General features: G+C 51.6%; 3 protein-coding genes across 5 annotated transcripts; all 3 read right to left on the bottom strand.

The window, feature by feature from the left end:
* Positions 1-254: 254 nt before the first annotated feature.
* Positions 255-4,805, bottom strand: JOSD2 (Josephin domain containing 2). 3 transcript variants are annotated; one of them, XM_059491271.1, is made up of 5 exons: positions 4,755-4,805; positions 3,805-4,012; positions 2,757-2,891; positions 1,836-2,030; positions 255-906 (listed from the first exon to the last, which is right to left on the bottom strand). In XM_059491271.1, the coding sequence occupies exons 1-5, from the start codon at positions 4,774-4,776 to the stop codon at positions 807-809; spliced, it is 660 nt and encodes a 219-aa protein (XP_059347254.1). In that variant the 5' UTR covers positions 4,777-4,805; the 3' UTR covers positions 255-806. The 3 variants fall into 3 exon arrangements, with proteins under 3 accessions (XP_059347254.1, XP_059347255.1, XP_059347256.1); XM_059491272.1 differs by having other exon boundaries at positions 2,757-2,882; XM_059491273.1 differs by lacking the exon at positions 2,757-2,891.
* A 162-nt stretch (positions 4,806-4,967) lies between these two features.
* On the bottom strand, positions 4,968-11,275 carry ASPDH (aspartate dehydrogenase domain containing). The gene is made up of 8 exons (XM_059491270.1): positions 11,251-11,275; positions 10,760-10,817; positions 9,387-9,528; positions 8,297-8,381; positions 7,348-7,497; positions 6,220-6,452; positions 5,248-5,399; positions 4,968-5,160 (listed from the first exon to the last, which is right to left on the bottom strand). Exons 2-8 carry the CDS (start codon positions 10,812-10,814, stop codon positions 5,123-5,125), a joined length of 855 nt encoding a protein of 284 aa, XP_059347253.1. The 5' UTR covers positions 10,815-10,817; positions 11,251-11,275; the 3' UTR covers positions 4,968-5,122.
* Positions 11,276-18,260: 6,985 nt separating this feature from the next.
* Positions 18,261-26,785, bottom strand: LRRC4B (leucine rich repeat containing 4B). Its single transcript, XM_059491140.1, has 3 exons — positions 26,501-26,785; positions 20,733-21,078; positions 18,261-19,796 (listed from the first exon to the last, which is right to left on the bottom strand). The coding sequence occupies exons 1-3, from the start codon at positions 26,783-26,785 to the stop codon at positions 18,388-18,390; spliced, it is 2,040 nt and encodes a 679-aa protein (XP_059347123.1). The 3' UTR covers positions 18,261-18,387.
* Positions 26,786-27,899: the final 1,114 nt, after the last annotated feature.

Raw genomic sequence — 27,899 nt, 5'->3', positions numbered from 1 at the left:
GCGCTGATTGGGTGCTTGGCATGAATGCAGCTGTCAATCAATGCAGAGAGCCAATCAGAGTGCCTGCTTAGGGCTTGGCACCGCCCCCGTGACGGGTTTCCCGCCCCTGGCCATGAAGGGGAGAAAATCGGGAATTTTGGGGTGAAAATCGGGGATTTTAGGGTCAATTCGGGAAAATTGGGGTTAAATGTGGGAATTTTGGGGTAAATTCGGTAAAATTGGGGGATTTTAGTCCCAGTACACAGACACGAAGCTGCCACCGATCGCTTTTAATCCTTTCTGGGAGGGATTTGCTGCCACTGAGGTGCCCAGGTGTCCCCAAGTGCCATCCAGGTGTGCCCAGGTGCCACCCAGGTGTCACTCAGGTGTCCCCAAGAGCCCCCAGGTGTCCCCAGGTGCCACCCAGGTGTCTCCAGGTGTGCCCAGGTGTTACTCAGGTGCCCCCAGGTGTCCCCAGGTGTTACTCAGGTGTCCCCAGGTGTCACTCAGGTGTCTCCCAGGTGTCCTCAGGTGTGCCCAGGTGTGTCACCCAGGTGTCACTCAGGTGCCCCCAGGTGTGCCCAGGTGTCACTCAGGTGTGTCACCCAGGTGTCCCTCAGGTGTCTCCAGGTGCCCCTGACGTGTCCCCAAGTGTGCCCAGGTGTCACTCAGGTGTCCCCAGGTGTCACCCAGGTGTCCCCAGGTGTGCCCAGGTGTGTCACTCGGGTGTCACTCAGGTGTCTCCAGGTGTCCCTGAGGTGTCACCCAGGTGTGCCCAGGTGTCCCCCAGGTGTGCCTCCCAGGTGTCCCCCAGGTGTGCCCAGGTGTCACTCGGGACTCAGCCAGGTGCCCGCCTCCTCCACGTCCCGCGTCACCACCAGCAGGAGCTCGGAGGGCGCCGGGGCCAGCGCCGAGCGCAGGAACTCCCTGGGGACAGACGGGGACAACCAGGTGACAACCAGGTGACAACCAGGTGACAACCAGGTGTCCCCAGATGCCGCTCAGGTGCCTCCAGGAGCAACCAAGAGCCCCCAGGTGCCATCCAGGTGTCCCCAAAGTGTCCCCAGGTGCCATCCAGGTGTCCCAAAGTGCCATCAGGAGCCCCCAGATGCCACCCAAGGTGTCCCCAAAGTGTCCCCGAGGTGCCACCAAATCCCGTCCAGGTGTCCCCAAGTGCCACCCCAATGTCCCCAGGTGTCCCCTGCTGCCATCCAAATGTCCCCAAGTGCCATCCAGGTGTCCCCAGATGTCCCCAGGTGCCACCAGGAGCACTCAGATGCCACCTGAGATGTTCCCGAAGTGCCACCAAATGCCACCCTGGTGTCCCCAGATCCCATCCAGGTGTCCCCAAGCTCCACCCCCCCCCCCCCCCCCCCCGTGATGTCCCCAGGTGTCACCTGAGCTGCGGCTCCGCCCCGGCGTGGGTGGGCGTGGCCAGCTTGGAGCCCAGGTGTCCCCAAAGTGTCTCCAAAGTGCCACCAAATGCCAACACAATGTCCTCAAACTGTCCCCAGATGCCATCCCAATGTCCCCAAGGTGTCCCCAAGGTCCCCAGGTGCCATCCAGGTGTCCCAAGGTGCCACCAGGAGCCCCCAGATGCCACCCAAGGTGTCCCCAAAGTGCCACCAAATCCCATCCAGGCGTCCCCAGATGCCACCCCAATGTCCCCAGGTGTCCCCAGGTGCCATCCAAATGTCCCCAGGTGTCCCCAGACGTCCCCAGGTGCCTCCAGGTGTCTCCAGGTGCCACCAGGAGCACTCAGATGCCACCTGAGATGTTCCCGAAGTGCCACCAAATGCCACCCTGGTGTCCCCAGATCCCATCCAGGTGTCCACCCCCATGTCCCCAGGTGTCACCTGAGCTGCGGCTCCGCCCCGATGCGGGTGGGCGTGGCCAGCTTGGAGTCCAGGTTGTAGAAGGCGGGGCCGAAGGGGCGCACGCAGAGCCAGTGGGGGCGGCGCAGCGGCAGCGCCAGCGCGCCCAGCGTCACCCGCGAGGGGACGTTGAGCAGGAAGCCGAGCACGCGGGGCACGCACAGCCGCTCCAGGGGGCTGCAGCATTAATTAATTAACTCGTTAATTGGGGCTGGGGTCCCCAGCGTTCATTAATTAACTCGTTAATTGGGGCTGGGGTCCCCAGCGTCACCCGCGAGGGGACGTTGAGCAGGAAGCCGAGCACGCGGGGCACGCACAGCCGCTCCAGGGGGCTGCAGCATTAATTAATTAATTAATTAACTCGTTAATTGGGGCTGGGGTCCCCAGCGTTCATTAATTAACTCGTTAATTGGGTCTGGGGTCCCCAGCGTCACCCGCGAGGGGACGTTGAGCAGGAAGCCGAGCACGCGGGGCACGCACAGCCGCTCCAGGGGGCTGCGTTCATTAATTAGGTGGTTAATTAATTCATTCATTCATTAATTAGTTCATTAGTTAACGGGGAGTTAAAGGGAAGGGAGTGGGAAATGGCGGTGGGAAAAGGGGAAGGGGGAAGGAATTGGGTCTGGGGGCTCTGAGGGGTTTGGAATTGGGGTGAGAGGTCCCAGATTTGGGTCTGGGGTCCTGGGAGGGGTCTGGAATTTGGGTCTGGGGTCTCAGGGAATTTGGGGAATTGGGTCTGGGGGCTCTCTCGTTCGGTTAATTTGGGTCTGGGGTCTCAGGGAATTTGGGGAATTGGGTCTGGGGGCTCTCTCATTCAGTTAATTTGGGTCTGGGGTCTCAGGGAATTTGGGGAATTGGGTCTGGGGGCTCTCTCATTCGGTTAATTTGGGTCTGGGGTCTCACCGCCGCTTGTCCCACCACACGGCCGCCAATCCCAGCATGCCCAGCGCCGCCATCACCACGTTGACGTCATAATTGCCCAATCCCAGCAGGCTCCGGTGGGGGTTGGGCCGCGAGTTTGGGGCCAACCTGGGGGGGCTTCCGGGTGAGACCCCGCCCCAAATTAACCCTGAGCATCCTCGCGACCCCCCCCCGAGACCCCAGACCCAATTTGGGGAGGGGAATCCCCGCCTGAGAGACCCCAGACCCAATTGGATCCCTTAAAGCGCCAATGGGATCCCTCAAAGCAATGACGTCATTTGAAATGGGGAAACCCCACCCCAAACATGGGAAATCCCTCAAGACCCCTCCCCAAATTAACCCTGAGCCTCCCTGGGACCCCACTGGAGACCCCAGACCCAATTTGGAGAGCGGAATCCCCCCCTGAGAGACCCCAGACCCAATTGGATCCCTTAAAGCACCAATGGGATCCCTCAAAGCAATGACGTCATTTTAAATGGGGAAACCCCACCCCAAATATGGGAAATCCCTCAAGACCCCTCCCCAAATTAACCTGGACATCCCCAGAGACCCCAGACCCAATTTGGGGAGGGGAATCCCCGCCTGAGAGACCCCAGACCCAATTGGATCCCTTAAAGCGCCAATTGGGGATCCCACAAAGCAATGACGTCATTTTAAATGGGGGAAACCCCCCCTGAGACCCCTCCCCAAATTTGGGAAATCCCTCAAGACCCCTCCCCAAATTAACCCTGAGCCTCCCTGGGACCCCACTGGAGACCCCAGACCCAATTGGATCCCTTAAAGCGCCAATGGGATCCCTCAAAGCAATGACGTCATTTTAAATGGGGGAAATCCCCCCTGAGACCCCTCCCCAAATTAAGGCATCCCTCTGAGACCCCTCCCCACAGCCTTGAGACCCCTCCCCAAATTCAGAAACTCCCCTAAACCCCCCCCCAAACCCCCTCCCACCACCCTAAAACCCCCCCAAGACCCCTCCCCGGAGCCCCCAACGCCCCCGGGACCCTTCCCCGAATTGGGTCTGGGGTCTCACCGCTGGCAGATGCGGTCGGCCTGGGCCTGGCTCAGCCAGGGCCGCTGCAGGAGGTTGTTGAGGGCGTGCAGGGCGCAGAGCTGCCGGCGCTGCCGCTCGTGGTACGGCACCCCCGGGACCCCAGACCCAAATCCGGGCAGCCCCCCCCCCACGTCGGGGAGCTCCTGGTCCCCCAGGACCCCCCCCAAATCCAGGGAGGCCTGGGGGGCTGCGGGGAGAGTGGGAACTGTGAGAGCCCAGACTCAAATTTGGGGAGACCCCCTCCTCAAATTCCTCCCCAAAATTCCCTCGAATTCCCCCCAAATTTCATCAAATTTACTCCAAGGCCCCTCCTCAAATTCCCCCAAAAATTCCCTCAAAATCCCCCCAAAATTTCACCAAATCTCCTCCAAGACCCCTCCCCAAATTCCATCAAATCCCCCCCGAGACCCCTCCCCAAATTCCTGACACCCCCAAATTCCCCTCAGGAACCCCAAAACCCCTCCAGACCCCCGAGACCGCCCCAAAAATCCCCTCAAAATCCCTCCCAGAGACCCCCCAGAACCCCCTAAATCCCCCTCAAGCCCCCTCCCCAAATTCCTGACACCTCCAAATTCCCTCAGGACCCCTCCCCAAATTCTTGACACCCCCAAAGTTACCCCAAAATCCCTCAAATCCCCCCAAAATCCCCTCAAAATCCCTCCCAGCACCCTTCAAACCCCCTCCCCAAATTCCTGACACCCTCAAACCCCCCCCGGACCCCCCAAAATCCTCTCGGGACCCCCCAAAACCCCCTCAGGCCTCGCCAGCCCTTCCGCCCTCCCGGGCCCTCAGCGCGGCCTCCGCCTCCCTTCGCCCCCAGATCCCCTCCGGACCCCCCAAAAACCTCCCCGAGCCCTTCCTGAGCCCCCCAAGAACCCCCAGGACCCCTCAGGACCCCCCAAAATCCGGCTGGGCCGCCCCCTCCTCACCCCGCGCGTCCTCCAGGGCCATGGCGGCCTCTGCCCCCCAGGGCCGCGGACTACAACTCCCGTCGTGCTTTGCGAGGCGCTAACCAATCAGAACGCGCCGCTCACGTCCCTCCTCAGCGTCTAACCAATCAGCGCTTTGACCTTTTTCCTGTGATGCTTTGCACCGCCGCGTCAACCAATCAGCGGTGAGAACGCTTCTCCCGGCAGTTTTTCCACCAATCAGATCGCGCCTCTTCGCCGCCGCCATTTTAAGAAGGGCGCCACCACCTCCAGGCCTTGCCAGGTCTTTATTGTCCCCAAATTGTCCCCAAAATGTCCCCAAATCGTCCCCAAGTCGTCCCCCGCGGGTTTTTTTCCGCCGTTCCTCCTCAGCAGATCTTGACGCAGCCGCCGTGTCCCGTGCAGGCTGCGGGGAGGGCACAGAGTGAGCGGGCCTGAGGTGGCACAGGTGACACCGAGGGGTGGTGGCACAGGTGACACTGAGGTGACAAACCCTGCACGCTGCTCCAGAAGCTGTGGCGGGTGGCGCTGCCGGTGACGCGGCCGGGCTCGGCGGGGTTGCGGCGGGTGCTGGTGACGGTCAGCGAGCGGCCGCCCTCGGGGACGGCGGTGACCTCGACATCGATGATGTGACAGTCGGGGACACTGAGGGGACAGGGACAATGTGACAGTCGGGGACACTGAGGGGACACTGGGGACACTGAGAGTGACGCCGATGTGACCTCGATATCGATGATGTCACAGTCGGGGACACTGAGGGGACACTGAGAGTGACAGTGATAGGGACATTGGGGACACTGGGGACGCTGACATTGGGGACGCTGAGGGGACATTGGGGACGTTGACAGGGACATTGGGGACACATCGACAGTGATGAGGTGACAGTCGGGGACACTGAGGGTGACAGTGACAGGGACATTGGGGACACCTCAGCAGTGATGAGGTGACAGCTGGGGACACTGAGGGGACATTGGGGATACTGAGGGGACAGTGGGGACACTGAGGGGACAGGGACATTGGGGACCTTGGGAACACTGAGGGTGTGTGACCTCCACAGTGATGATGTGACAATTGGGGACACTGTGAGGGGACAGGGACAGTGACAATGTGACCGTCGGGGACACTGAGGGGACAGTGGGGACATCGATGAGGGGACAGTCGGGGACACTGCGGACAGTGACAGGGACACTGAGGGGACATTGGGGACACTGGGGGGGGACATTGGGGACACTGAGGGTGACAATAAGGGGACAGGGAGGGGACATTGGGGTGGCACTGGAGGGACAGTGAGGGGACAGTGAGGGGACAGAGGTGACACAAAGAGGTGACACAGCACAGGAGGTGCCACAAACAGCACAGGTGACACAGGAGGTGCCACAGGTGCCACACAGATGACACAGGGGACACTCAGAGGATGCAGATGACGCACAGGAGGTGACACACAGGTGACACTCAGGTGACACACCTGGGGTCGGCCACCAGGCAGGCGGTGACGCCGTCGAAGCCCAGGTGCGGCGCTGCCACCGCGGCGGCCGCCATGGTGTTGACGTTGTTGGGGACAAGGGGACAGAGCGGGCGCAGGGGACCCTCGTAGAGCACCGTGCGTGTCCCCGAGGCCACCGCGGCCGCCACGCGCGGGGACAGCCAGCCCTGGGCACGGAAACTGCCGGGGGCCTTGGTCATTGTCACCTTCAGCGCCTGGGGACAGACAGAGGGACACTGTCAGTGTCACTGTCATTGTCACTGTCATTGTCATTGTCACTGTCAGTGTCACTGTCATTGCCATTGTCATTGTCACAGCCAGCCCTGGGCACGGAAACTGCCGGGGGCCTTGGTCATTGTCACCTTCAGCGCCTGGGGACAGACAGAGGGACATTGTCACTGTCATTGTCATTGTCATTGTCATTGTCACTGTCATTGTCATTGTCACTGTCACTGTCACTGTCACTGTCACTGTCATTGTCAGTGTCACTGTCAGTGTCACTGTCATTGCCATTGTCATTGTCACAGCCAGCCCTGGGCACGGAAACTGCTGGGGGCCTTGGTCATTGTCACCTTCAGCGCCTGGGGACAGACAGAGGGGACATTGTCAGTGTCATTGTCCCCTCTGGGGACAGTCAGGGACATTGTCATTGTCCCCTCTGGGGACACAGGGCACAGCCAGAGGACGAGATCAGGGGACAGTGTCGGGATGGACCTGCAGTGTCCCCAATGTCCCCGGTGTCACCTGCAGCGTCCCCGCGCGGTCCATGCGGGCGATGTCCCCAATGTCCCCGATGTCCCCAATGTCCCCGGTGTCCCCAATGTCCCCGGTGTCACCTGCAGCGTCCCCGCGCTGTCCATGTGGGCGATGTCCCCAATGTCCCAAATGTCCCCAATGTCCCCAATGTCCCCAATGTCCCCAGTGTCCCCATTACCCCCAATGTCCCCGATGTCCCCAATGTCCCCAGTGTCCCCAGTGTCACCTGCAGCGTCCCCGCGCGGTCCATGCGGGCGATGTCCCCAATGTCCCCAATGTCCCCAATGTCCCCGGTGTCCCCAATGTCCCCAATGTCCCCATTACCCCCAATGTCCCCAGTGTCCCCAGTGTCACCTGCAGCGTCCCTGCGCGGTCCATGCGGGCAATGTCCTCGCAGCCCCACAGCGCCCCCCGGGGCACGTACAGGGTGTGGCCCCCGCGCGCCGCCGCCGCCCGCAGCCGCCCCTCGGTGACGGCGTCGGCCAGCGCCGTGGGGGACCCCAGCTGGGGACAACGGGGACAGTGGGGACACTGGGGGCAGTGAGGGGATTGGGGACGTTGGGGGCAATGGAGATGTTGGGACGTTGGGGGCAATGGGGACATCGGGGACGATGGGGGGACTGGGGACGTTGGGGACATTGGGAATAATGGGGGGAATGGGGACATTGGGGACAATGGGGGGATTGGGGACAATGGGGACAATGGGGGAATTGAGGACATTGGGGACAATGGGGGGATTGGGGACAATGGGGACAATGGGGGGATTGGGGACATTGGGGGAATTGAGGACATTGGGGACAATGGGGACATTGGGGACATTGGGGGAAATGGGGATAATGGGGGCAATGGGGACATCAGGGACACTGGGGACAATGGGGACATTGAGGGGATGGGGGACATGGAGAATAATGGGGGGAATGGGGACAAGGGCACATTGGGGACATTGGGGACATCGGGGACATTGGGGACATTGGGGGGAATGGGGTCAATGGGGCATTGAGGACAATCTGGGACATTTGGGGACATTGAGGGGATTGGGGACATTGGGGACAATGGGGGCATTTGGGGGTAATGGAGACATTGGGGCCAACGGGGACGCTGGGACATTGGGGACATCGAGGACATTGGGGACATTGGGGGGGATTGGGAATATTGGGGACACTGGGGACACTGGGGTCTGTGGGGGCAATGGGACATCGAGGACATGGGGAGGTTGGGGACATTGGGGACATTTGAGGGGTTTGGGGACATCGGGGACATTTGAGGGGATTTGGGGACATCGGGGCCAGGTGCGCGGTGTCACCATGAGGTCGGCGTGTCCCAGGATGTCCTCGCCGTGCTCCTGTGTCACACACGGGTGTGCCACCTCCACCACCAGGTCCACCCCCCTGGGGACAGCGTTGGGGACATTGGGGACAATGGGGACAATGGGGACAATGGGGGCATTGGGGACATTGGGGACATTGGGGACAGTGGGGGGCATTGGGGACAATGGGGGCATCAGGGGGATTGGGGACATCGGGGACATTGGGGGGCATTGGGGACAATGGGGACATTGGGGACATTGGGGACAATGGGGACAATGGGGGCATTGGGGACAATGGGGGCATTGGGGACAATGGGGACATTGGGGACATCGGGGATATTGGGGACATTGGGGGGCATTGGGGACAATGGGGACATTGGGGTGATTGGGGACGTCGGGGACATTGGGGGGCGTTGGGGACATTTGGAGGATTGGGGACAATGGGGACATCGGGGGATTGGGGACATTGGGGACATTTGGGGACATTTGGGGACATTGGTTTTTTCCTGTTTTTTTGGGGGGTATTTTGGGACGTTTGGGGTGAAACTGGGAGGTTTTGGGATGGATTTTGGATATTTGAATTTGGGGTGAGTTTGGGACTTTTTTGGGGACATTTTTGAGGGTAAATCCGGGACATTTTTGGGGTGAATTCCGGACGATTTCAGGACATTTTTGGGTTGAATTCGGACCATTTTTTGGGACATTTTTGGGTTGAATTCAGGACATTTTTGAGACATTTTTCGGGACATTTCTGGGGTGAATTCCGGATATTTTTGGGACATTTTTGGGGTCAGTTCGGGGCACTTTTAGGGACATTTTCGGAGCGAACCCGGGACATTTCTGGGGACGTTTTTTGTGGTGAATTTAGGACATTTTGGGGACATTTTTGTGGTGAATTTAGGACATTTTGGGGACATTTTTGGGATGAATTTAGGACATTTTGGGGGACATTTTTGGGGTGAATCCCGGACATTTTGGGGACATTTTTGGGGTGAATCCCGGACATTCTGGGGACATTTTTGTGGTGAATCCCGGACATTTTTGGGGACATTTTTGGGTTGAATTCGGGCCGTTTCGGGTCCCTCACGTGCTGGGCAGGTCGCTCAGGTCGCGCAGGCGCAGAGCGGGCGGCAGCGCCTCCAGCGCCTCCCAGCGGCGAGCCCAGACAAAGGCGAGGGACAGACCGACGGACGGACCGTGCGACAGCAGCTGCGACACCAGGAACTGCCCTGGGGACACCGCGACTGTCATTGTCACCTCCCTGGCACAGCCCTGGGACAGCCCTGGGACACAGGGACAGGGACAGACCGACGGACGGACCGCGGGGACATCGGGGACAGCAGTGTCACCTCCCCTCTGTGACACCAGGAACTGCCCTGGGGACACCGCGACTGTCATTGTCACCTCCCTGGCACAGCCCTGGGACACAGGGACAGGGACAGACCGACGGACGGACCGCGGGGACACCGGGGACAGCAGTGTCACCTCCCCTCTGTGACACCAAGGAACGGCCCTGGGGACATTTGGGACGTTGGGGGCAGCCCTGTCACCTCCTCCCTGTCACCTCCCCTCTGTGACACCAGGAACGGCCCTGGGGACGTCGGGATTGTCATTGTCACCTCCCCCTGGCACCTCCTATCGCCTCCCAGTGTCCCCTCAGTGTCCCGTCCCAGTTCGTCCCAGTTCCCTCCCAGTGTCCCCAGTGTCCCCTCAGTGTCCCCTCCCAGTTCACCCCAGTGTCCCCTCTCAATGTCCCCAGTGTCCCCCCAGTTTCCCCCCCAGTTCCTCCCAGTTTATCCCAGTCCCTCCCAGTGTCCCCAATGTCCCCTCAGTGTCCCCAGTGTCCCCTCCCAGTCCCGAGCTCTCTGTATCCCAGTATAAACCAGTATCCCCCAGTATAAACCAGTATCCCCAGTTTGTCCCAGTCGCTCCCAGTACGGAGCTCTTTGTATCCCAGTATAAACCAGTATCCCTGGTCCATACAACCAGTATAACCCAGTCCATCCCAGTATAACCCAGTCCCTCCAGTCCATCCCAGTATAACCAGTTTATCCCAGTCCATCCCAGTACAGACCAGTATAAACCAGTATCCCCAGTCCACATAACCAGTATAAACCAGTATAAACCAGTATAACCAGTACGTCCCAGTCCATCCCAGTATATCCCAGTCAAACCAGTATAACCCAGTATATCCCAGTACAAACCAGTGTATCCTAGTATAAACCAGTACAACCCAGTATAAACCAGTACAACCAGTACAACCCAGTATAACCCAGTATCCCCAGTCCGTATAACCAGTATAAACCAGTATAACTGAGTATATCCCAGTATAAACCAGTACAACCCAGTATAAACCAGTATAAACCAGTCCCTGCCAGTATATCCCAGTCCATCCCAGTATAAACCAGTCCATCCCAGTCCATCCCAGTATATCCCAGTATATCCCAGTATCCCCAGTACCGAGCTGTCCGTATCCCAGGATCCCGACGCGCCGAGTCTGCGGCTGCTCCTCCATGGCCTGGGGCAGCCAATTAACGCTAATTAACCCCTAATTAACCCCTAATTAACACTCATTAACCCCGAATTAACCCCCAATTAACCCCCAATCACCCTACTCAACCCAAACTAACACTAATTAACCCCAAGTAACACTAATTAACCCCAAACTCCCTTAATTAACCCTCAAGACCCCTAATTAACCCCCTAAATTCTCGTAATTAACCCCAATTTCCCCTAATTATGCCCCAAACCGCCCTGATTAAAACCCTAAATTCCCCTCATTAACCCCTAACCTTCTAATTAACACCTAATTAAGCGCCAAACCCTACTAATTAACCCCCCCAAACCCCTTAATTAACCTCCAAACCCCTTCAATTAACCCGAAACCCCCTTCAATTAACCCCAAACCCCCTTAATTAATGCCCAAACCGCCCTAATTAACCCACACTCACTAATTAGCGTTCGCTCCCCTCCCCCCCCGCGCCCTTTGCCCCCCCCGCCCCTCCCCCTCCCCCGCGGGGGCACTTCCGGGTGTGGGCGGGGCCTGAGGACAAGGGGCGGAGCCTGGGGGCCATTTGTGGGCGTGGCCCGGAGCACATTGGGGACGTGGTCCAAGTTAATTTGTGGGCGTGGCTTGTGGGATTTGAGGGCGTGGCCTGACCCTACTTGAAGGCCTTTGGAGGCGGGGCTTGGAGCTCTTTGTGGGCGGGGCTTGGGGCCAATTGGGGGTAGAGGGAGACCCCCCAATTGTGGGTGGTTCCATTTTCTGGAGGGGGGGGGTCGCGCCCTTAGGGCCCAAAATTTTGGGTGAGGGGTTCCCAAATTTTGGGACGATCCATTTTTGGAGGGGGGTCATGTTCCTTGTATCCCCAAATTTTGGGAGGGGTCCTCAATTTTTGGGCATTTCCATTTGTTTTGGTGGGGGTCGTGCTCTTGAGACTCCCAAATTTTGGGGAGGGGTCTTCAATTTTTGGATGGTTCCATTTTTTTGGGGGGGAGTCGCATCTTTGGGACCCTCTAAATTTGGGGGTGGGTTCCTCAACTTTTGGGTGATTCCATTTTTGGAGGGGGGGTCGTGCTCTTGGGACCCCAAATTTTGGGGAAGGGGTCTTCAAATTTTGAGAGGTTCCATTTTTGGGAGGTCACACCTTTGGGATCCCAGATTTTGGGGGAGAGGTCCCCAAATTTTGGGAGGTTCCATTTTTGGGGGGGTTGTACCCTTGGGATCCCAAATTTGGTGGAGGTTCCCCAAATTTTGGGCGATTCCATTACTGGGGGTGGTCGTGCTCTTGAGACCCCCAAATTTGGGTGTGGGGTCCCCAATATTTGGGAGGTTCCATTTTCTTGTGGGGGGTCGTGTTCTTGGGACCCCAGATTTTGAGGGGAGGGCCCCAAATCTCTGGCTATTCCAGTTTTTGGGGAGTGTCCCTAAATTTTATGGGTGGGGAACCCCAATTTTTGAGGTGATTCCATTTTTTGAAGGTGGGGTCACGTCCTTGGGACCCCAGTTTTTGAGGGGGTCCCCCAAATTTTGTGCGATTCCGTTTTTTTGGGGGGTGTTGTGCTCTTGGGACCCCCAAATTTTTAAGGAAGGGTACCCAAAATTTGGGAGGTTCCATTTTTTGGGGAAGTTCCATTTTTAGGGGGAGGTCCTCACCTTGAGACCCCAAATTTTTGCCAGATCCCAAATTTTTTGGGGGGATCACGCCCTTGGGACCCCAAATTTAAAGGCACCCCATTTTTGGGGTGGAGGTCCCCAATTTATGAGGGGCTCGCATCCTTGAGATCCAAATTTTGGGTGGCGGGTCCCCAAATTTTGGGGGCCTCCATTTCCTCCATTTTTGGGGAGAACTCGCGCCCTTTGAACCCCAGATTTTGGGTGGGGGTCCCCAAATTTTGTCAGGGGGATGAGTCGCATCCCTGGGTCCCTTTTTAGGGGAAAAGTCCCCAAATTTTCTGGGGGGGTTCCATTTTTGGGGTCCCCCCCTCCCCCAATTCCAATTTTCCCGGAGGGGGCCGCGATTCGCGTTCCAGCGCTGTTCCCGTTGCTATGGGAACAGCCCACTCCCGTTCCCGTGGCAACCGCCGTTCCCGCAATCTCCTCCCTCCCTCCTCACCTCCCTTCCCGTTACCATGGAAACTCCCCGCGCTGTTCTAACGGTCGCGCCGCCTCCCTCGGCGCCGCTGTCGTCATGGCAACGCCGTTGTGCTTTGTCCCCTCCCTCCGCGCTGTTCCCACGGCAACCGCGCTGTTCCCATGGCAACGGGAACAGCGGGGAGACGGGACCCCCCCCCCCCCCCCCCGGGACCTGGGGGATTTTGGGGAGATTTTTGGGGCGGGTTTAGGGGATTTTGGGGCTATTTGGGGTTTTCTGGGGGATTTTTGTGGTTTGGGGGTATTTTGGGGGTTATTTTGGGGGTATTTCGGGCTGATTTTGGGGGTATTTGTGGGTGATTTGTGGGATTTTTTAGATTATTCAGGTGGATTTTGGGGGCATTTTAGGGGCGATTTTAGGATCTTTTGGGGTGGGTTTGAGGGATTTTGGGTGGTTTTGGGGTAATTTTAGGGCATTTTTGGGGTGGTTTTAGGGGATTTTGGGGATAATTTGCTGTTTGGGGGGAAATTGGGGGGGATTTTTGTGGTTTTGGGGTATTTGGGGATATTTGGGGGGGGGTTTGGGGGATTTTTGGGTGATTTGGGGGAATTTTTTTGTAATTCTGGGGATTTTGGGGTATCTTTAGGATATTTTGGGTATTGTTATTGATTTTTGGGGTATTTTTAGGAAATGTTTTGGCAGTTTTAGGTAATTTTGGGTGGTTTTTTGGGGGTGGATTTGGGGGAATTTTTGGGGTGAGTTCTGGTGGTTTTTAGGGCACTTTTGGGGTAATTTGAGGTGGCTTTGGTGTCATTTTAATGAGGTTTTTTTGGGGATATTTCAGGTGTGGCTTTTCAGGACTTTTTGGGTAATTTGGGGTTGTTTTGGGGCCTTTTGGGTGGATTTTAAGGGTATTTTGTGGGTATTTTTAATGTGGTTTTTAGGGTATTTTTTGGGTGTTTTTAGCGTAATTTTGGGGTGGTTTTGGTGAGGGTTTTGGGGTATTTTTGAGGTGCAATTTGAGGGGAATTTTAGGATAATTTGGGGTGTTTTTGGTGCAGTTTTTGGAGAATTTTTGGGGTGTTTTTTGGAATTTTGGGGGCAATTTGGGGCATATTTTTGGTGTGGATTTTGGGGTTGTTTTGGGGTGTTTATGGAGGTGATTTTGGGGTATTTTTGGGGTGGTTTTGAGACATTTCTGGACCGTTCTTGATCGCAGCGAGGGATGTCCTGGTCCAGGGTCATTCACATCCCAAAGTCACCAAAAACACCCCCAAAACCCACCCAAAAACCACCCCCAAAATCACCCTAAAACCACCCAAAACCCTCTGATCCACCCAACCCAAATCAGCCCTGGTACCACCCTGATCTCACATCTGAAACGCTCCAAAATCACCCAAAACCAACCCAAAACCACCCAAAAATCCCACAACGACCCAAACCCACCCCAAATCCCCACGAACCCACCCCAAACCACTCCAAATCCCCCGAAATCCACCCCAAATCCCCCCAAAGCCACCCTAAATCCCCCAAATCTCACCCCAAATCCCCCCAAACCCACCCTAAATCCCCCAAATCTCACCCCAAATCCCCCCAAACCCACCCCAAACCCATCCTAACCCACCCCAAACCTCCCCAAACCCACCCTAAATCCCCCAAACCCACCCTAAATCCCCCAAATCTCACCCCAAATCCCCCTAAACCCACCCCAAACCCATCCTAAACCTCCCCAAACCCACCCTAAATCCCCCCAAACCCACCTCAAACCCACCCTAAACCTCCCAAAATCCATCCTAACCCACCCCAAACGCCCCTAAAACCACCCCAAACCCCCTAAACCCACCCCAAAACCCCCCAAACCCACCCCAAACCCAGCTCAAACCCCCTAAGCCCACCCTGAACCTCCCAAACCTCACTCCAAAACCGCCCAAACCCACCCCAAACCCCCCCAAATCCACCCCAAACCCCCTAAACCCACCCCAAACCCCCTCCAAACCCACCCAAACCCCCCCCAAACCCCCTAACCCCCCCCCCAAAGCCCCCCAAACCCCCCTAAACCCCCCTAAATAAACCCACCCAAACCCCCCCAAACCCACCCCAAAACCCCCTAAACCCCCCTAAACCCACCCCAAACCCCCCCCAAACCACCCCAAAACCCCCTAAACCCAGCTCAAAACACCCCCAAACCCCCCCAAACCCACCCCAAAGCCCCCCAAACCCCCCCAAACCCACCCCAAACCCTCCCCAAACCCACCCCAAAGCCCCCTAAACCCACCCAAACCTACCCCAAAGCCCCCCTAAACCCACCCCCAACCCCCCCAAAGCCCCCCGCCCGGGTTTAACCCCTTCCCTCCCTCCCTCCCTCCCTCCCTCCCCGTGCCCGGCGCCGTTGGAAACACCCGCTGGGTTTTTATTAAAGTAGGAAAGTTTCGCTTCTTTGCGGCCGCGGCGAATTAAAAAATCCCCCCCCCGGGCCCCTCCCCCACCCGCCCCTCCCCCACCCCGACCCCGACCCCCCCCCCCTCCCGGCCCCTCCCCCGCCCCCGTTTTTGGGGTCCCCCCCCGTTTTTGGGGTCAAATTTGGGATTTTTTTTGGTCAAATTTTTGGGGTTTTTGCAGTCAAATTTTGGAAATTTTGCTGTCGAATTTCGGGGATTTTTTTTTTTTTGGTCAAATTTTTGGGGTTTTGGGGTCAAATTTTGGGATTTTTGGGGTCCAAATTTGGGGCTGGGGGCGTTTCTTGAATGGGAGGAAGTTGGGGGTCCCCGCCCCTCATTTTAGGGGTGTCCCCCCATTTTTCCTCCATTTTGAGGGGTCTCCCCCCCATTTTCCTCCATTTTGGGCACGTCCAAACCTTAATTTTGGGGGGGGTCCCAAACCCCAATTTTTTGGGGGGGCTCCAAATTTTAATTTTTTTTTGGGTCGGGGCGGGGGTCCCAAACCCCAATTTTGGGGGGTACCATCTTATTTTGGGGGGGGGGGGGTCCCCACATTTTCCCCCCATTTTTGGGGGGGTTTCAACACCGAGTCCGCAAGGGGGGGGTCCCGCACCCCAAATTCTATTTGCGAGGGGGTCAGCTCCAAGTCCGTGGTTTTTTGGGGGGTCCCACCCCCATTTTTGGGGGGCTCCTCTTCATCTCCGCAGGTCAGGGGGGGGTCCCGCACCCCAAATTTTTTTTGGGGGGGGCAGCAACAGGTCCAAAGTTCAGGGGGGTCTCACACCCCAAATTATTTTTTTTGAGGGGGGGGGTCCAGCTCCAGGTCCGTGGTTTTGGGGGGGTCCAACCCCCATTTTTGAGGGCTCGCCCCCATTTTTGGGGGTCTTCATCTTCACCAAGTCCAAAGTTCGAGATTTGGGGGGGGGTCCCCCCATTTTTGGGGTTTTCCATCTCATCCAACACCGATTTAGGGTTGGGGAGTCCCCAATTTTTTGGGGTTTCCTTCAGGTCTGCAGGTCCGGGGGGTTCCCTTAAATTATTTTTGGGGTTCCCCGAAATTTTTTGGGGGGTGGGGGGTTCCACCTCATTTTTTAGGGTTTCTCCATAATTTTTGGGGGGGTTTTCCCATTTTTGGGTTTTTTTTCCCCATTGTTTTAGGGTTCCCTTCACATTTTTGGGGGGATTTTTCTCCACATTTTTGGGGGTTTCATTCACCTTTTTTGGGGTTTTCCCCCCTTTTTTTTTTTTTAGGGTTTCCTTCACAATTTTGGGGGATTTTTCTCCCATTTTTTGGGGTTCCCCCCCATTTTTTAGGGTTTCCCTTCCATTTTTGGGGTTTCCTCCACAATTTTTGGGGCATTTCCCTCTACAATTTTGGGGGATTTTCATTCACATTTTTTAGGGCTCCCCTCATATTTTTAAAATTTCGTCCATAATTTTCCCACCTGTTTTTCCCATATTTTTTTAGGATTTCCCCCCATTTTTTAGTTTTTTTTTTTTCCTCACATTTTTAGGATTTTTCCCCATTTTTTAGGGTTTCCCCCCCCCCACATTTTTGGTTTTTTTTTTTCCCTTTGTTCCTGGAGTTTTTCCCCACATTTTTTCCTAGTCTTTCCCATTTTTTGAGGGACCTTTTCCCTCACATTTTTTGGGTTTTCCCCCAGTTTTTTAGGAGTGTCTTCCACATTTTCGGGGGTTTTTCCTTGATATTTTTTAGGATTTTCTCCCCATTTTTTTTAGGATTTTCCTCCCCATTTTTTAGGAGTTTCCTCCAATTTTTTAAGAGTCTCTTCCCATTTTTTTTTAAGAATTTTTTTCTCAATTTTTAAGAATTTCCCCCACATTTTTATGAGTTTCTCCCACCAATTTTTTAGTTTTCCCCACATTTTCTGAGTACTTTCCTCACAATTTTTTAGGATTTTCCTCCCCAATTTTTAGGATTTCCCCCCAGTTTTTTCCCAGTCTCCCCCCTCTTTTTTTTTAAGAATCTCCTCCATTTTTTAGGAGTCTCCCCCTCATTTTGGGGGGGATTTTTCTCCCCATTTTTAGGAGTCTCCCCCACATTTTTTAGGGTTTTTCCCCCCACATCTTTTCAAGTTCCCCCACTTTTTTCCGCTATCTCCCCCATTTTTTTTTAATTTTCCCCACATTTTTAGGGTTTTTTTCCCCACTTTTTTTTTGGTTTTTTTTTTCCCTCCTTTCCAGCAGTTTTCCCCCACATTTTTTAGGAATTTCCCCCACATTTTTTGGGACATTTCCCCCCACACTTTTAAAAGAATTTTCCAGAAGTCTCTCCCCATTCCTCCAGAGCCTCCCCCCATTTTTGAGGGGTTTCCCCCCCCACATTTTTGGGGTTTTCCCTCCTTTTTTCCACACTTTTTTTAGGAGTTTCCCCCCGTTTTTGTGGATTTTCCTCCGCATTTTTTAAGAGTCTCCCCCAGTTTTTTTCAGCATCTCCCCTAAATTTTTTGGAGTTTCCCCCACATTTTTTCCAGAGTCTCCCCCTCATTTTTCAGGGTTTTCCCTCCACATTTTTGAGGTTTCCCCCACTTTTCTCCACATATTTTTACGGGTTTCCCTCAATATTTTTGGGGTTTTCTCCCCTTTTTTCCCACACATTTTTAGGAGTTCCCCCCCCACATTTTTGAGGTTTTTCCCCCCTCCTTTCCACCAGTTTTTCCACACAGTTTTTAGGGGTTTTCCCCCAACATTTTTGGGGTTTTCCCCCCTTTTTCCCACACATTTTTAGGAGTTCCCCCCCCACATTTTTAAGGTTTTCCCCCCCGTCCTTTCCACCAGTTTTTCCACACATTTTTTAGGACTTTTTCAGGACTTTCCCCCCATTTTTGGGGGTTGTTTCCCCCATCTCCCCCACTCCTCCACCTCCACCCCCCCCAAAGTCTCCCCCACTTTTTACTTTTCCCCTTTTCTCCCCCAAAATTTTTGTTTTTCCTTTCCCGGCTGGATTTTTTCGGGGAGTTTTTTGGGGAGGGGTAGAAAGTCCAAGGGCTGATTAGGGGGGGGTTCCATTCCAAACCCCCCCCTCCCCAAAATCTCAGATCTGCGTCTCCTGCACGTTCTCCTTGGAGGGGCTCTTGAAGAGCAGCGGCTCGTGCACCGAGTTGAGCAGCGGCGTCTTCCCGCAGCCCAGCGCCGCCGCCGGGCCCCCGTAGTGGGCGGCCAACGCCGCGTACCTGTCCAGGTGCTCCCTCTCCAACGCCGGCAACGCCAGCCGGTTGTCCCCACCCGTCCCGGCGCCGCCTCCGCCGGGGCCGCCGCCGCCTCCGCCGCCGCCGGCGGGACCCCCGGCCAGCTCGTCCTCGACGTTGACGATCTCGACGGCGCGCGCGGGGCCGCCGCGGTGCTTGTGGCGCTGGTGCTGCTTGCGGAGCTTGTAGAAGGCCACCAGCATGACGGCGGCCATGAAGGTGATGGCCACGAAGCAGCCGATGATGATCTTGGTGGTCTTCAAGACGTCGTCCAAATCTTGGAGACCTCCGCCGGCTGCCGCGCCGGCCGCCGCCGCCGTGATGGGCACGGTGAAGGGTTTGCCGGTGGCGCGCGTGGCCGGGGCGGCCGTGGAGGCGCCGGCTGGGTCCCAACCGGCCGCCGTGGGCGCCGCGGGGGTTTGGGGGGCTTGGTCGTCGCCGCCGGCGCCCTCGGTGGTCTCCACGGTGACCGTGGTGAAGTAGGTGTAACCGGTGGCCGCTGCTGCTGCTGCTGCGGCCGCGGCGGCGTCGGCGGCCGAGACGTTGAGCGTGGCGGTGGCCGTGGTGTTGCCTGCGGCGTTGGTGACCATGCAGGTGTACTGGCCGGTGTCCTGCACGGTGACGTTGGTGAAGTTGAGCGTGCCGTCGTGCAGCACCGAGATGCGCACGCGGTACGAGCCGTGCGTCATCAGCGTCCCGTTGGGCGTCAGCCAGTTGACCGACGTCATGGCCGTGCCCGTGCGGCACTTGAGCTCGGCCGCCATGCCCTCGGTGACGTTGAGGTCGGCCGGCGGCTCCACGATGACGGGCGCGTAGCAGGTGAAGTGGCCGGGCTCCAGCTCGCCCAGGTAGCGGCCGCGCAGCGCGGGCGGCGCGTGGCAGCGGGCGCAGCAGCTGGTGTTGCTGGGCACGGTCTCGCGCAGCCACCAGCTGAGCCACAGCACGTCGCAGTCGCAGCGCCAGGGGTTGTGGTGCAGGTGAACGCGCTCCAGCCGGTGCAGCGGCGCGAACAGGTCGTGGGGCAGCGAGGCCAGGTCGTTGTGGGCCAGGTTGAGCTCCTCCAGAGCCTTCAGGTCGTCGAAGGCGTTGCGCTCCACCGCCGCCACCCGCGCGTGCATCAGCCACAGCTTCCTCAGGCTGCCCAAGCCTTGGAACGAGCCCGGCCGCACCCGGCCCAGGCGGTTCCCCGAGAGCTCCAGCTCCTCCAGCCTCACCAGCGCCGTCAGGTTGGGGATCTCCTTGAGGTTGCACATGCCTGCAGGGGGGCACAGGATGGGAAAATGTAATGTTATCCCCTAAAGATAATCCTCGCACTGTAATGATAACGGAACTCTTGATATGAGATAACCAATGGTGACCCCGACGTGATTCGGGATAAAAAGGATTTGGGTCTAAAATATATTGCCTTGTGGATTCCGGATGACCCGTGGATTTCGGACTGAACTATTTTGCCCTGTGGATTTTGAGGAAACCAAATTTGACCATTTAACCCAGTGGATTTGGGGCAACAGGAATTTGACTCTAACCCCACGGATTCGGGGAAACTGGATTTGAGTACTAAACTATTGGCAAAATAGATCAATTCCACCTCTTGGTGTTTGTCAAATACGAGAGTAAAAGACCTTAATGATAAATGCTTTGTAAACTGGGAAAAGCTCTGGCGATACGGAATCCTTGAGCTATAATGATAAGAAAACTCTGGATAGATAAGCAATGGTGACCCCGACGTGATTTGGGAGATAAAGGATTTGGCACTAAACTCTATCGCCCTGCGGAATTCTCGCACGATAATGATAAGCGAACTCTTGATATATAAGACAACAAATGGTGACCCCGATGTGATTCAGGAGATAAAGGATTCAAGACTAAACCATATTGCCCCATGAAATCCTTGCACTATAATGATAAGAGAACTCTTGGTAGATAAGACAACAAATGGTGACCCCAACATGATTCGGGAGATAAAGGATTTGGGACTAATCTCTATCGCCCCATGGAATTCTTGCACTACAATGATAACAGAACTCTTGATAAATAAGATAACAAATGGTGACCCCGACGTGATTCGGGAAGATAAAGGATTCAGGACTAAACTCTATTGCCCCATGGATTTGGGACTAAACCCTATCGCCCCATGGAATCCTTGCACTACAATGATAACAGAACTCTTGACAGATAAGCCAACACATGCCCAGGTTGAGGTAGCGCAGGTTGACCAGGCCCTCGAAGGCGGCCTCGGAGATGTACTCGAGGCGCTTGAGCTCGCCCAGGTCGAGGCGGCGCAGCGAGGGCACGCGGTTGAAGGCGTAGCTGGGGATGCTCTCGATGGGGTTGTTCCTCAGCCAGAGCTCGCGGAGCTTGGACAGGTACTCGAAGGCCTGCGTGGGCACCGTGGTCAGGCGGTTGTCGAAGAGCTCCAGCGTGTTGAGGTTGGGCAGCCCGTTGAAGGCGCCCACCTCCACCTTGCGCACCAGGTTGCGGCTGAGCTGGAGGATCTCCAGGTGGCGAAGGTGCTTGAAGGTGTCGGTGCGGATCACCTGCGGAGGGGAGGTAATTAGTTGGTAATTGCAATCAGGGAGAAGCAGCAAAGGTTGGTTCGTTTCGTAATTTTAATTAAGGGAAACCAAAGGTTGGTTGGGTTGGTAACTGGAATTAGGGAGAAGCAGCATGGATTGGTTGGTTTCATAATTGTAATTAGGGAAAAGAAGCAAAGATTGGTTGGCACCAAAAGCTGGTTGGTTTGGTAATTGTAATTAGGGAGAAGCAGCGTAGATTGGTTCGTTTCGTAATTTTAACTAGGGAGAACCAAAGGTTGGTTGGTTTGGTAATTGTAATTAGGGAGAAGCAGCGAAGGTTTGTTCATTTTGTAATTTTAATTAAGGAGAACTAAAGGTTGGTTGGTTTGGTAATTGTAATTAGGGAGAAGCAGCGAAGGTTTGTTTGTTTCGTAATTTTAATTAAGGAGAACCAAAGGTTGGTTGGTTTGGTAATTGTAATTAAGGAGAAGTGGTAAAGATTGCTTAGTTTGGTAATTTTAATTATGGAGAAGTGGTAAAGATTGGTTCGTTTGGTAATTTTAGATAAGGAGAAGTGGTAAAGATTGGTTGGCACCAAAGATTGTCTCATTTGGTAATTGTAATTAAGTAGAACCACCAAAGATTGGCTCATTTTGTAATTAAAATTAAGGAGAACCCCAAAAATCGGTTGGTTTTGTAATTATAATTAAGCAGAAGCACCAGAGGTTGGTTGGTTTATAATTAAGGAGAAGTGTTTTTTTCTTGTGGAGAAGTTTCCATAATATTAATAATAAAAATTTAATAATAAATAATTTATTAGTGTGGACTTTAGCGTTCATTTCAATACTCCAGCACAGACTTTAATACTTTAGCATCGATTTAATGTTCTAGAATGGACTTTAATACTTCGGCACAGATTTAATACTCCAGCATGGACTTTGATTCTTTATTATTTTAATATCTTAGCACAGAGTTTAGCACAGACTTTGTGAATTTAATACTTCAGCACAGATTTAATACTCCAGCACAGACTTTAATACCTGCGTGGACTTTGATTATTTAATACTTGAGCATGGACTTTAATATTTTAATATTTTAGCCCAGAGTTTAGCATGGATTTTAACATTCTAGCGCGGACTTGAACACTTCAGCACGGACTTAAGCACGGACTTAAATACTTTATCACGGATTTAATACTTTACCACGGACTTTAATACTTCAGCACAGAGTTTAGCACAAAATTTAATATTTTAGCACGGATTTTAGCACAGACTTCGATACTTTAGTGTGGACTTCATTGCTTTAGCATGGATTTTAATATTTTCACATGGACTTTAATACTTTCGTGCAGACTTTAATACACTAGCATGAACTTTAATATTTTAGCACAGAGTTTAGCACAGGCTTTGGTACTTTAGCATGGAATTTAATACTTTGGCATGGATTTAATACTTTAGGACAGACTTTAATACCTTAGCACAGACTTCAGCTCAGTTTTTAATACTTTAGGCCAGGCATGAATTAATACTTTAGCACGGACACGAATTAATATTTTTAGCACAGACTTTTAATACTTTAGCACAGATTTAATACTTCAGCACTGACTTTAATATTTAAGCACAGAGTTTAGCACGGACTTTAATATTTTAGCCCAGACTTTAGTGCAGACTTTAATACGGACTAGCGTGGATTTTAGGATGGACTCGAATACTTCAGCATGGACTTAAACACAGACTTTAATACTTTAGCACGGAATTTAACCCTTTAGCAGGAACTTTAATACTTTAGCACTGGCTTTAATATTTTAGCCCAGAGTTTAGTGCAGACTTTAATATCCTAGCACGGATTTTAACACTCCAGCATGGACTTCAGGATGGACTCGAACACTTCAGCATGGTCACGAATTCTTTTGCATGGACTTTTAAGCACAGACTTCAACACTTTAGCACCGACTTTAACATTTTGGCACAAATTTAATACTTCAGCATGGGCTTTAATATTCTAGCTCAGAATTTAGCGCAGACTTCAATACCCTAGCGCAGACTTTAACACTCTGGCGTGGATTTCAGGACACACTTGAACAGTTAAGCACAGACTCGAACACTTTAGCACGGACTTTAGTACTTTAGCACGGACTTGAACACAGACTTTATTATTTCAGCACAAATTCAATGCTTTAGCAGGGAGTTTAATACTTTAACGTGGACTTTAATACTTTGTCGTGGACCTTAATATGTCAGCACAAATTCAATGCTTTAGCAGGGAGTTTAATACTTTAACGTGGACTTTAATACTTTGTCGTGGACCTTAATACGTCAGCGCAGATTTTAATACCTTTAAAATAAATGGACTTTAATATTTTAGCCCAGAGTTTAGCACAGACTTTAATATCCTAGCGCAGACTTTAATGCTTTAGCATGGACTTTAGCACAGGCATCAATATTTTGGTACAGAGTTTAGCACAGCCTCTAAATACTCTAGCACTGATTCAGTACCTTAGCACGGACTTTAATATTTTAGCCCAGAATTTAGCGCGGACTTTAAAACCTCAGCGTGAACTTTAACACTTTAGCACGGATTTAATATTCTAGAATGGACTTTAATACTTCGGCACAGATTTAACACTCCAGCATGGACTTTGATTCTTTATTATTTTAATATCTTAGCACAGAGTTTAGCACAGACTTTGTGAATTTAATACTTCAGCACAGACTTTAATACCTGCATGGACTTTGATTATTTAATACTTGAGCATGGACTTTAATATTTTAATACTTTAGCACAGAGTTTAGCACGAACTTTAATATCTTGGAGTGGGCTTTAACACTTCAGCACAGACCTTGATATCTTAGCATGGACTTGAGCACAGACTTTGATAGTTTAGCGTGGATTTTAATGCTTTGGCGTGGATTTTAATGCTTTAGGACAGGCTTTAACACCTTAGCATGGACATTAACGTTTTAGCATGGACATGAATATTTTAGCACAGAGTTTAGCACAGACTTTAGCACGGATTTCGATATTTTAGCACGGATTTAATACTTAAGGACAAACTTTAACATTTTAGCACAGAGTTTAGCACAGAGTTTAATACTTCAGCAATGACTTTAATATTTGAGCACAGAGTTTGGCACGGACTTTAATACTTTGGCATGGATTTGACACTTTAGCACAAAATTTAATATTTTAGCACCAACTTTAGCATAGAATTTAATAATTTAATTTAATTTAATTTAATTTAAATATTAGCACGGATTTAATACTTTGGCCCTGACTTTAATGCTTGAGCATGGACCTTAATACTTTAGCACAGACTTTAATACTTTAGAATGGACTTTAGCACAGGCTTTAACACTTTAGCATGGACTTTAATTAAAAATACTAAAACATATAAATATTAAAATACAAAAATATTAAAATACTAAAGCACAAAAATACTAAAATATTAAAATATTAAAAATACAAAAAATTAAAGTATTAATATACTGAATCACACAAATATTAAAATATTAATGCTAAAACACTAAAATAAATATTAAAATACTGAAATATTAAAATGCTAAAATATTAAAATACTAGAAATACAGAAATACAAGAAAATTAAAATACAGAAATACAAAAAAATTAAAACATTAAAAATAATAAAAATATTTCAAATAATAAATTATCAAATACTAAAATAAATGTTAAAATACTAAGATACCAAAATACAAGAAAATTGAAACACAGAAATACAAAAACATAAAAATGTTAAAAATAGTAAAAGCAGTAAAAATACTAAAATAATAAATCACACAAACATTAAAATACTAAAGTACTAAAATATTAAAAATTAAAACATTAAATTACACAAATACTAAAACAAATATTAAAATATTAAAATACACAAATACTAAAAATACCAAAATACAAGACAATTAAAACACTAAAATACAAAAATACAAACATGTTAAAAAACACAAAATATTAATTCCAAAAATATTAAACTACTAAAATATTAAAATCTACAAGTATTAAAATAATAAAAGTATTTTAATATAGTAAAAATTAAAATAAATATGAAAATATTAGAAATATTAAAATATTTAAAATACTAAAAATACTAAAATATTTAAAATAATAATTTATCTTTAAAATTGCAAATCTTTTATAGAATGAACCCTTTCCCCATCTCCCAGTGAACCTTCTCTAAAAATACTCAAATATTCAAATTATTTTTAGAAATTAACTCTTTTCCCCCCCGGTGTGTCCCACGAAATTATCTCTAAAAATATCTTAACAATTAAAATATTTTGAAAATATTAAAAACCTTTTATTGACCCTTTCAGGCCTGGACGTGGTTCTCCTGCAGGTTCAGTAGCGCGTGGTGACCGAGATGCTCTGCGGCACCTCAGCAGCTCGCGCATTGAAATATTTTAAATATTCATTGAAATTATAATAAAAATTGTTATTTAAATTCTAATAAAAATTTTATTAATTAAAAAAAATTTAACATTTAAAAAATGTTAAATTTTTTAAATATTTCAGTATTTATTTAGTATTTTAAATATTTAGTATTTAAATATTTCACTATTTATTAGTAAATATTTCAGTGTATATAAAATATGAAATATTTTATATATACTGAAATATACTCATATTAAAATACTGAAATAAAATATTACAATATCGAAAATATTTAAAATATAAAAATGATTTGTAAATCAAAATATTAGAAATATATTTTTTTTAAATACAGAAATACAAAAACATTAAAAATATTTAAAATAAAGAAAATTTTAATATTCTTGATAGTCTTAATATTAAAATAGCAAGAATATTAAAATATGTAAAATACGAAAATATTAAAAATACTGCATTTTAGAAACAGTTTCAGAGATTAACCCTTTCCCCGCTGTGTCCCCGAGAACATTAAAACATTTTTTAGAAATTAACCCTTTCCCCGCTGTGTCCCGGGAACATTAAAAACATTTCTTTTAGAAATTAACCCTTTCCTCCCCGTTCTGCCGGCGAACATCCTCTGAAATTATTAGGACATGAAAAACACTAAAACTAAATTTTTTTTTGTTTTTTTTTTTTTTTGTTTTGCAATTAACCCTTTCCTCCCCGTCTGCCGGCGAACATCCTCTAAAATTGTTAGGACATGAAAAAACACTAAAACTAATTTTTTTTGTTGTTGTTTTTTTTTTTTTTGTTTGTTTGTTTTTTTGTTTTTTTTTGCAATTAACCCTTTCCTCCCCCACGGAACTCCCTCTAAAAAATATCCGAATATCAAAAATATAAAAAAAAAAAAAAAAAAAAAAAATAAAAAAAAAAAAATAAAAAAAAATAAAATTAAAAAAAAAAAAATTTAAAAAAAATTTAAAAAAATAAAATTAAAAAAAAAAAATTAAAAAAAAAAAAAAAAAAAAATTAAAAAACAGTTTTGCCGTGGCTCTCAGACCTGGATGTGGTTCTCCTGCAGGTTCAGGTAGCGCGTGTTGACCGAGATGCTCTGCGGCACCTCCAGCAGCTCGCGCCGGGTGCAGATGACGCGGCTGGCCTGGTTGCTGCAGGTGCAGGCGGCCGGGCAGGGGGTGCCCGCGGCGCTGCCCCCCGCCCCGGGCACGGCGCCCGCGCCCAGCAGCGCCCCCAGCACCCCCAGCACCAGGGGCGCTCCCAGGGCCGGCGCCGGGGGGCGCCGAGGAGCCCTGAGGGCCATCCTAGGGGCAGCCATGGGCCAGGGCATCGCCGGCTTCAGCGCCCCGGGAGCTGCTGGGGGCAGAGAGAGAGAGAGAAAATGGGGGGTTAGGGGGGATTTGGGGGGGATTTGGGGGTGTTTGGGGGTCCCAGGCCATCCTAGGGGCAGCCATGGGCCAGGGGCTGCTGGGGGGGAGAGAGAAAATGGGGGGTTAGGGGGGATTTGGGGGGATTTTGGGGGTGTTTGGGGGATTTGGGGGGGATTTGGGGGTGTTTGGGGGTGTTTGGGGGGATTTGGGGGGTGTTTGGGGAGATTTGGGGGGATTTGGGGGTGTTTGGGGTCCCAGGCCATCCTAGGGGCAGCCATGGGCCAGGGGCATCGCCGGCTTCAGCGCCCCGGGAGCTGCTGGGGGGAGACAGAGAGAAAATGGGGGGTTAGGGGGGTCTGGGGAGATTTGGGGGGATTTGGGGGGGATTGGGGGGGGATTTGGGGGGGATTTGGGGGTGTTTGGGGGGTTTTGGGGTGTTTGGGGGGGATTTGGGGGGATTTGGGGGTGTTTGGGGGTTTGGGGGGTGTTTGGGGGGGATTTGGGGGGATTTGGGGGGGATTTGGGTGTTTGGGGTGATTTGGGGGATTTGGGGTGTTTGGGGGGGATTTGGGGGTGTTTGGGGGGGATTTGGGGGGGATTTGGGGGTGTTTGGGGGTGATTTGGGGGTGATTTGGGGGGGATTTGGGGTGTTTGGGGGTGATTTGGGGGATTTGGGGGTGTTTGGGGGGGATTTGGGGGGGATTTGGGGGTGTTTGGGGGGATTTGGGGGTCCAGCCATCCTAGGGCAGCCATGGGCCAGGGGCTGCTGGGGGGAGAGAGAAAATGGGGGGTTAGGGGGGTCTGGGGGAGATTTGGGGGGGTCTGGGGGGGATTTGGGGGTGCTAAGTGAGAGATTGGGGGTATGGGGGGGGGGTTGGGGGGTCCTAAGCGGGAGATTTGGGGGTTATGGGGAGTCCCAAGTGGACATTTGGGGGTCTGCAGGGGTCTTGGGGGGGTTTGGGGGGCCCTAAGTGGAGATCTGGGGGTTAGAGGGGGTCTGGGGTCTCCTAGGGGGTTCTGAGTGGGAGATTTGGGGGTGTTTGGAGGGGTCTGGGGGTCCCAAGGGGGAGATTT

Source organism: Ammospiza nelsoni, chromosome 32 (assembly GCF_027579445.1).
Source record: "Ammospiza nelsoni isolate bAmmNel1 chromosome 32, bAmmNel1.pri, whole genome shotgun sequence".
In the NCBI taxonomy this organism is placed as follows: domain Eukaryota; kingdom Metazoa; phylum Chordata; class Aves; order Passeriformes; family Passerellidae; genus Ammospiza; species Ammospiza nelsoni.
This window is presented reverse-complemented; position numbering and strand designations above follow the sequence as displayed.

What these genes read in the sequence shown, in the direction of transcription:
- JOSD2 (XM_059491271.1), bottom strand. Translation starts at nt 4,776, where the DNA reads ATGGCCCTGGAGGACGCGCGGG. An exon ending in GGCCCTGGAGGACGCGCGGG is followed by an intron (nt 4,013 to 4,754) that starts GTGAGGAGGGGG and finishes CTCTCCCCGCAG; the next exon opens with CCCCCCAGGCCTCCCTGGAT. An exon ending in GGGGCGGAGCCGCAGCTCAG is followed by an intron (nt 907 to 1,835) that starts GTGACACCTGGG and finishes GTCTGTCCCCAG; the next exon opens with GGAGTTCCTGCGCTCGGCGC.
- ASPDH (XM_059491270.1), bottom strand. Translation starts at nt 10,814, where the DNA reads ATGGAGGAGCAGCCGCAGACTCGGCGCGTCGGGATCCTGGGATACGGA. An exon ending in ACCGCGCAGGGACGCTGCAG is followed by an intron (nt 6,453 to 7,347) that starts GTGACACTGGGG and finishes GTCTGTCCCCAG; the next exon opens with GCGCTGAAGGTGACAATGAC. An exon ending in TGCCTGGTGGCCGACCCCAG is followed by an intron (nt 5,400 to 6,219) that starts GTGTGTCACCTG and finishes CTGTCCCCTCAG; the next exon opens with TGTCCCCGACTGTCACATCA.
- LRRC4B (XM_059491140.1), bottom strand. Translation starts at nt 26,785, where the DNA reads ATGCCCTGGCCCATGGCTGCCCCTAGGATGGCCCTCAGGGCTCCTCGG. An exon ending in TGCAGGAGAACCACATCCAG is followed by an intron (nt 21,079 to 26,500) that starts GTCTGAGAGCCA and finishes TCCCCTCCGCAG; the next exon opens with GTGATCCGCACCGACACCTT. An exon ending in CCTGCGCTACCTCAACCTGG is followed by an intron (nt 19,797 to 20,732) that starts GCATGTGTTGGC and finishes GCCCCCCTGCAG; the next exon opens with GCATGTGCAACCTCAAGGAG.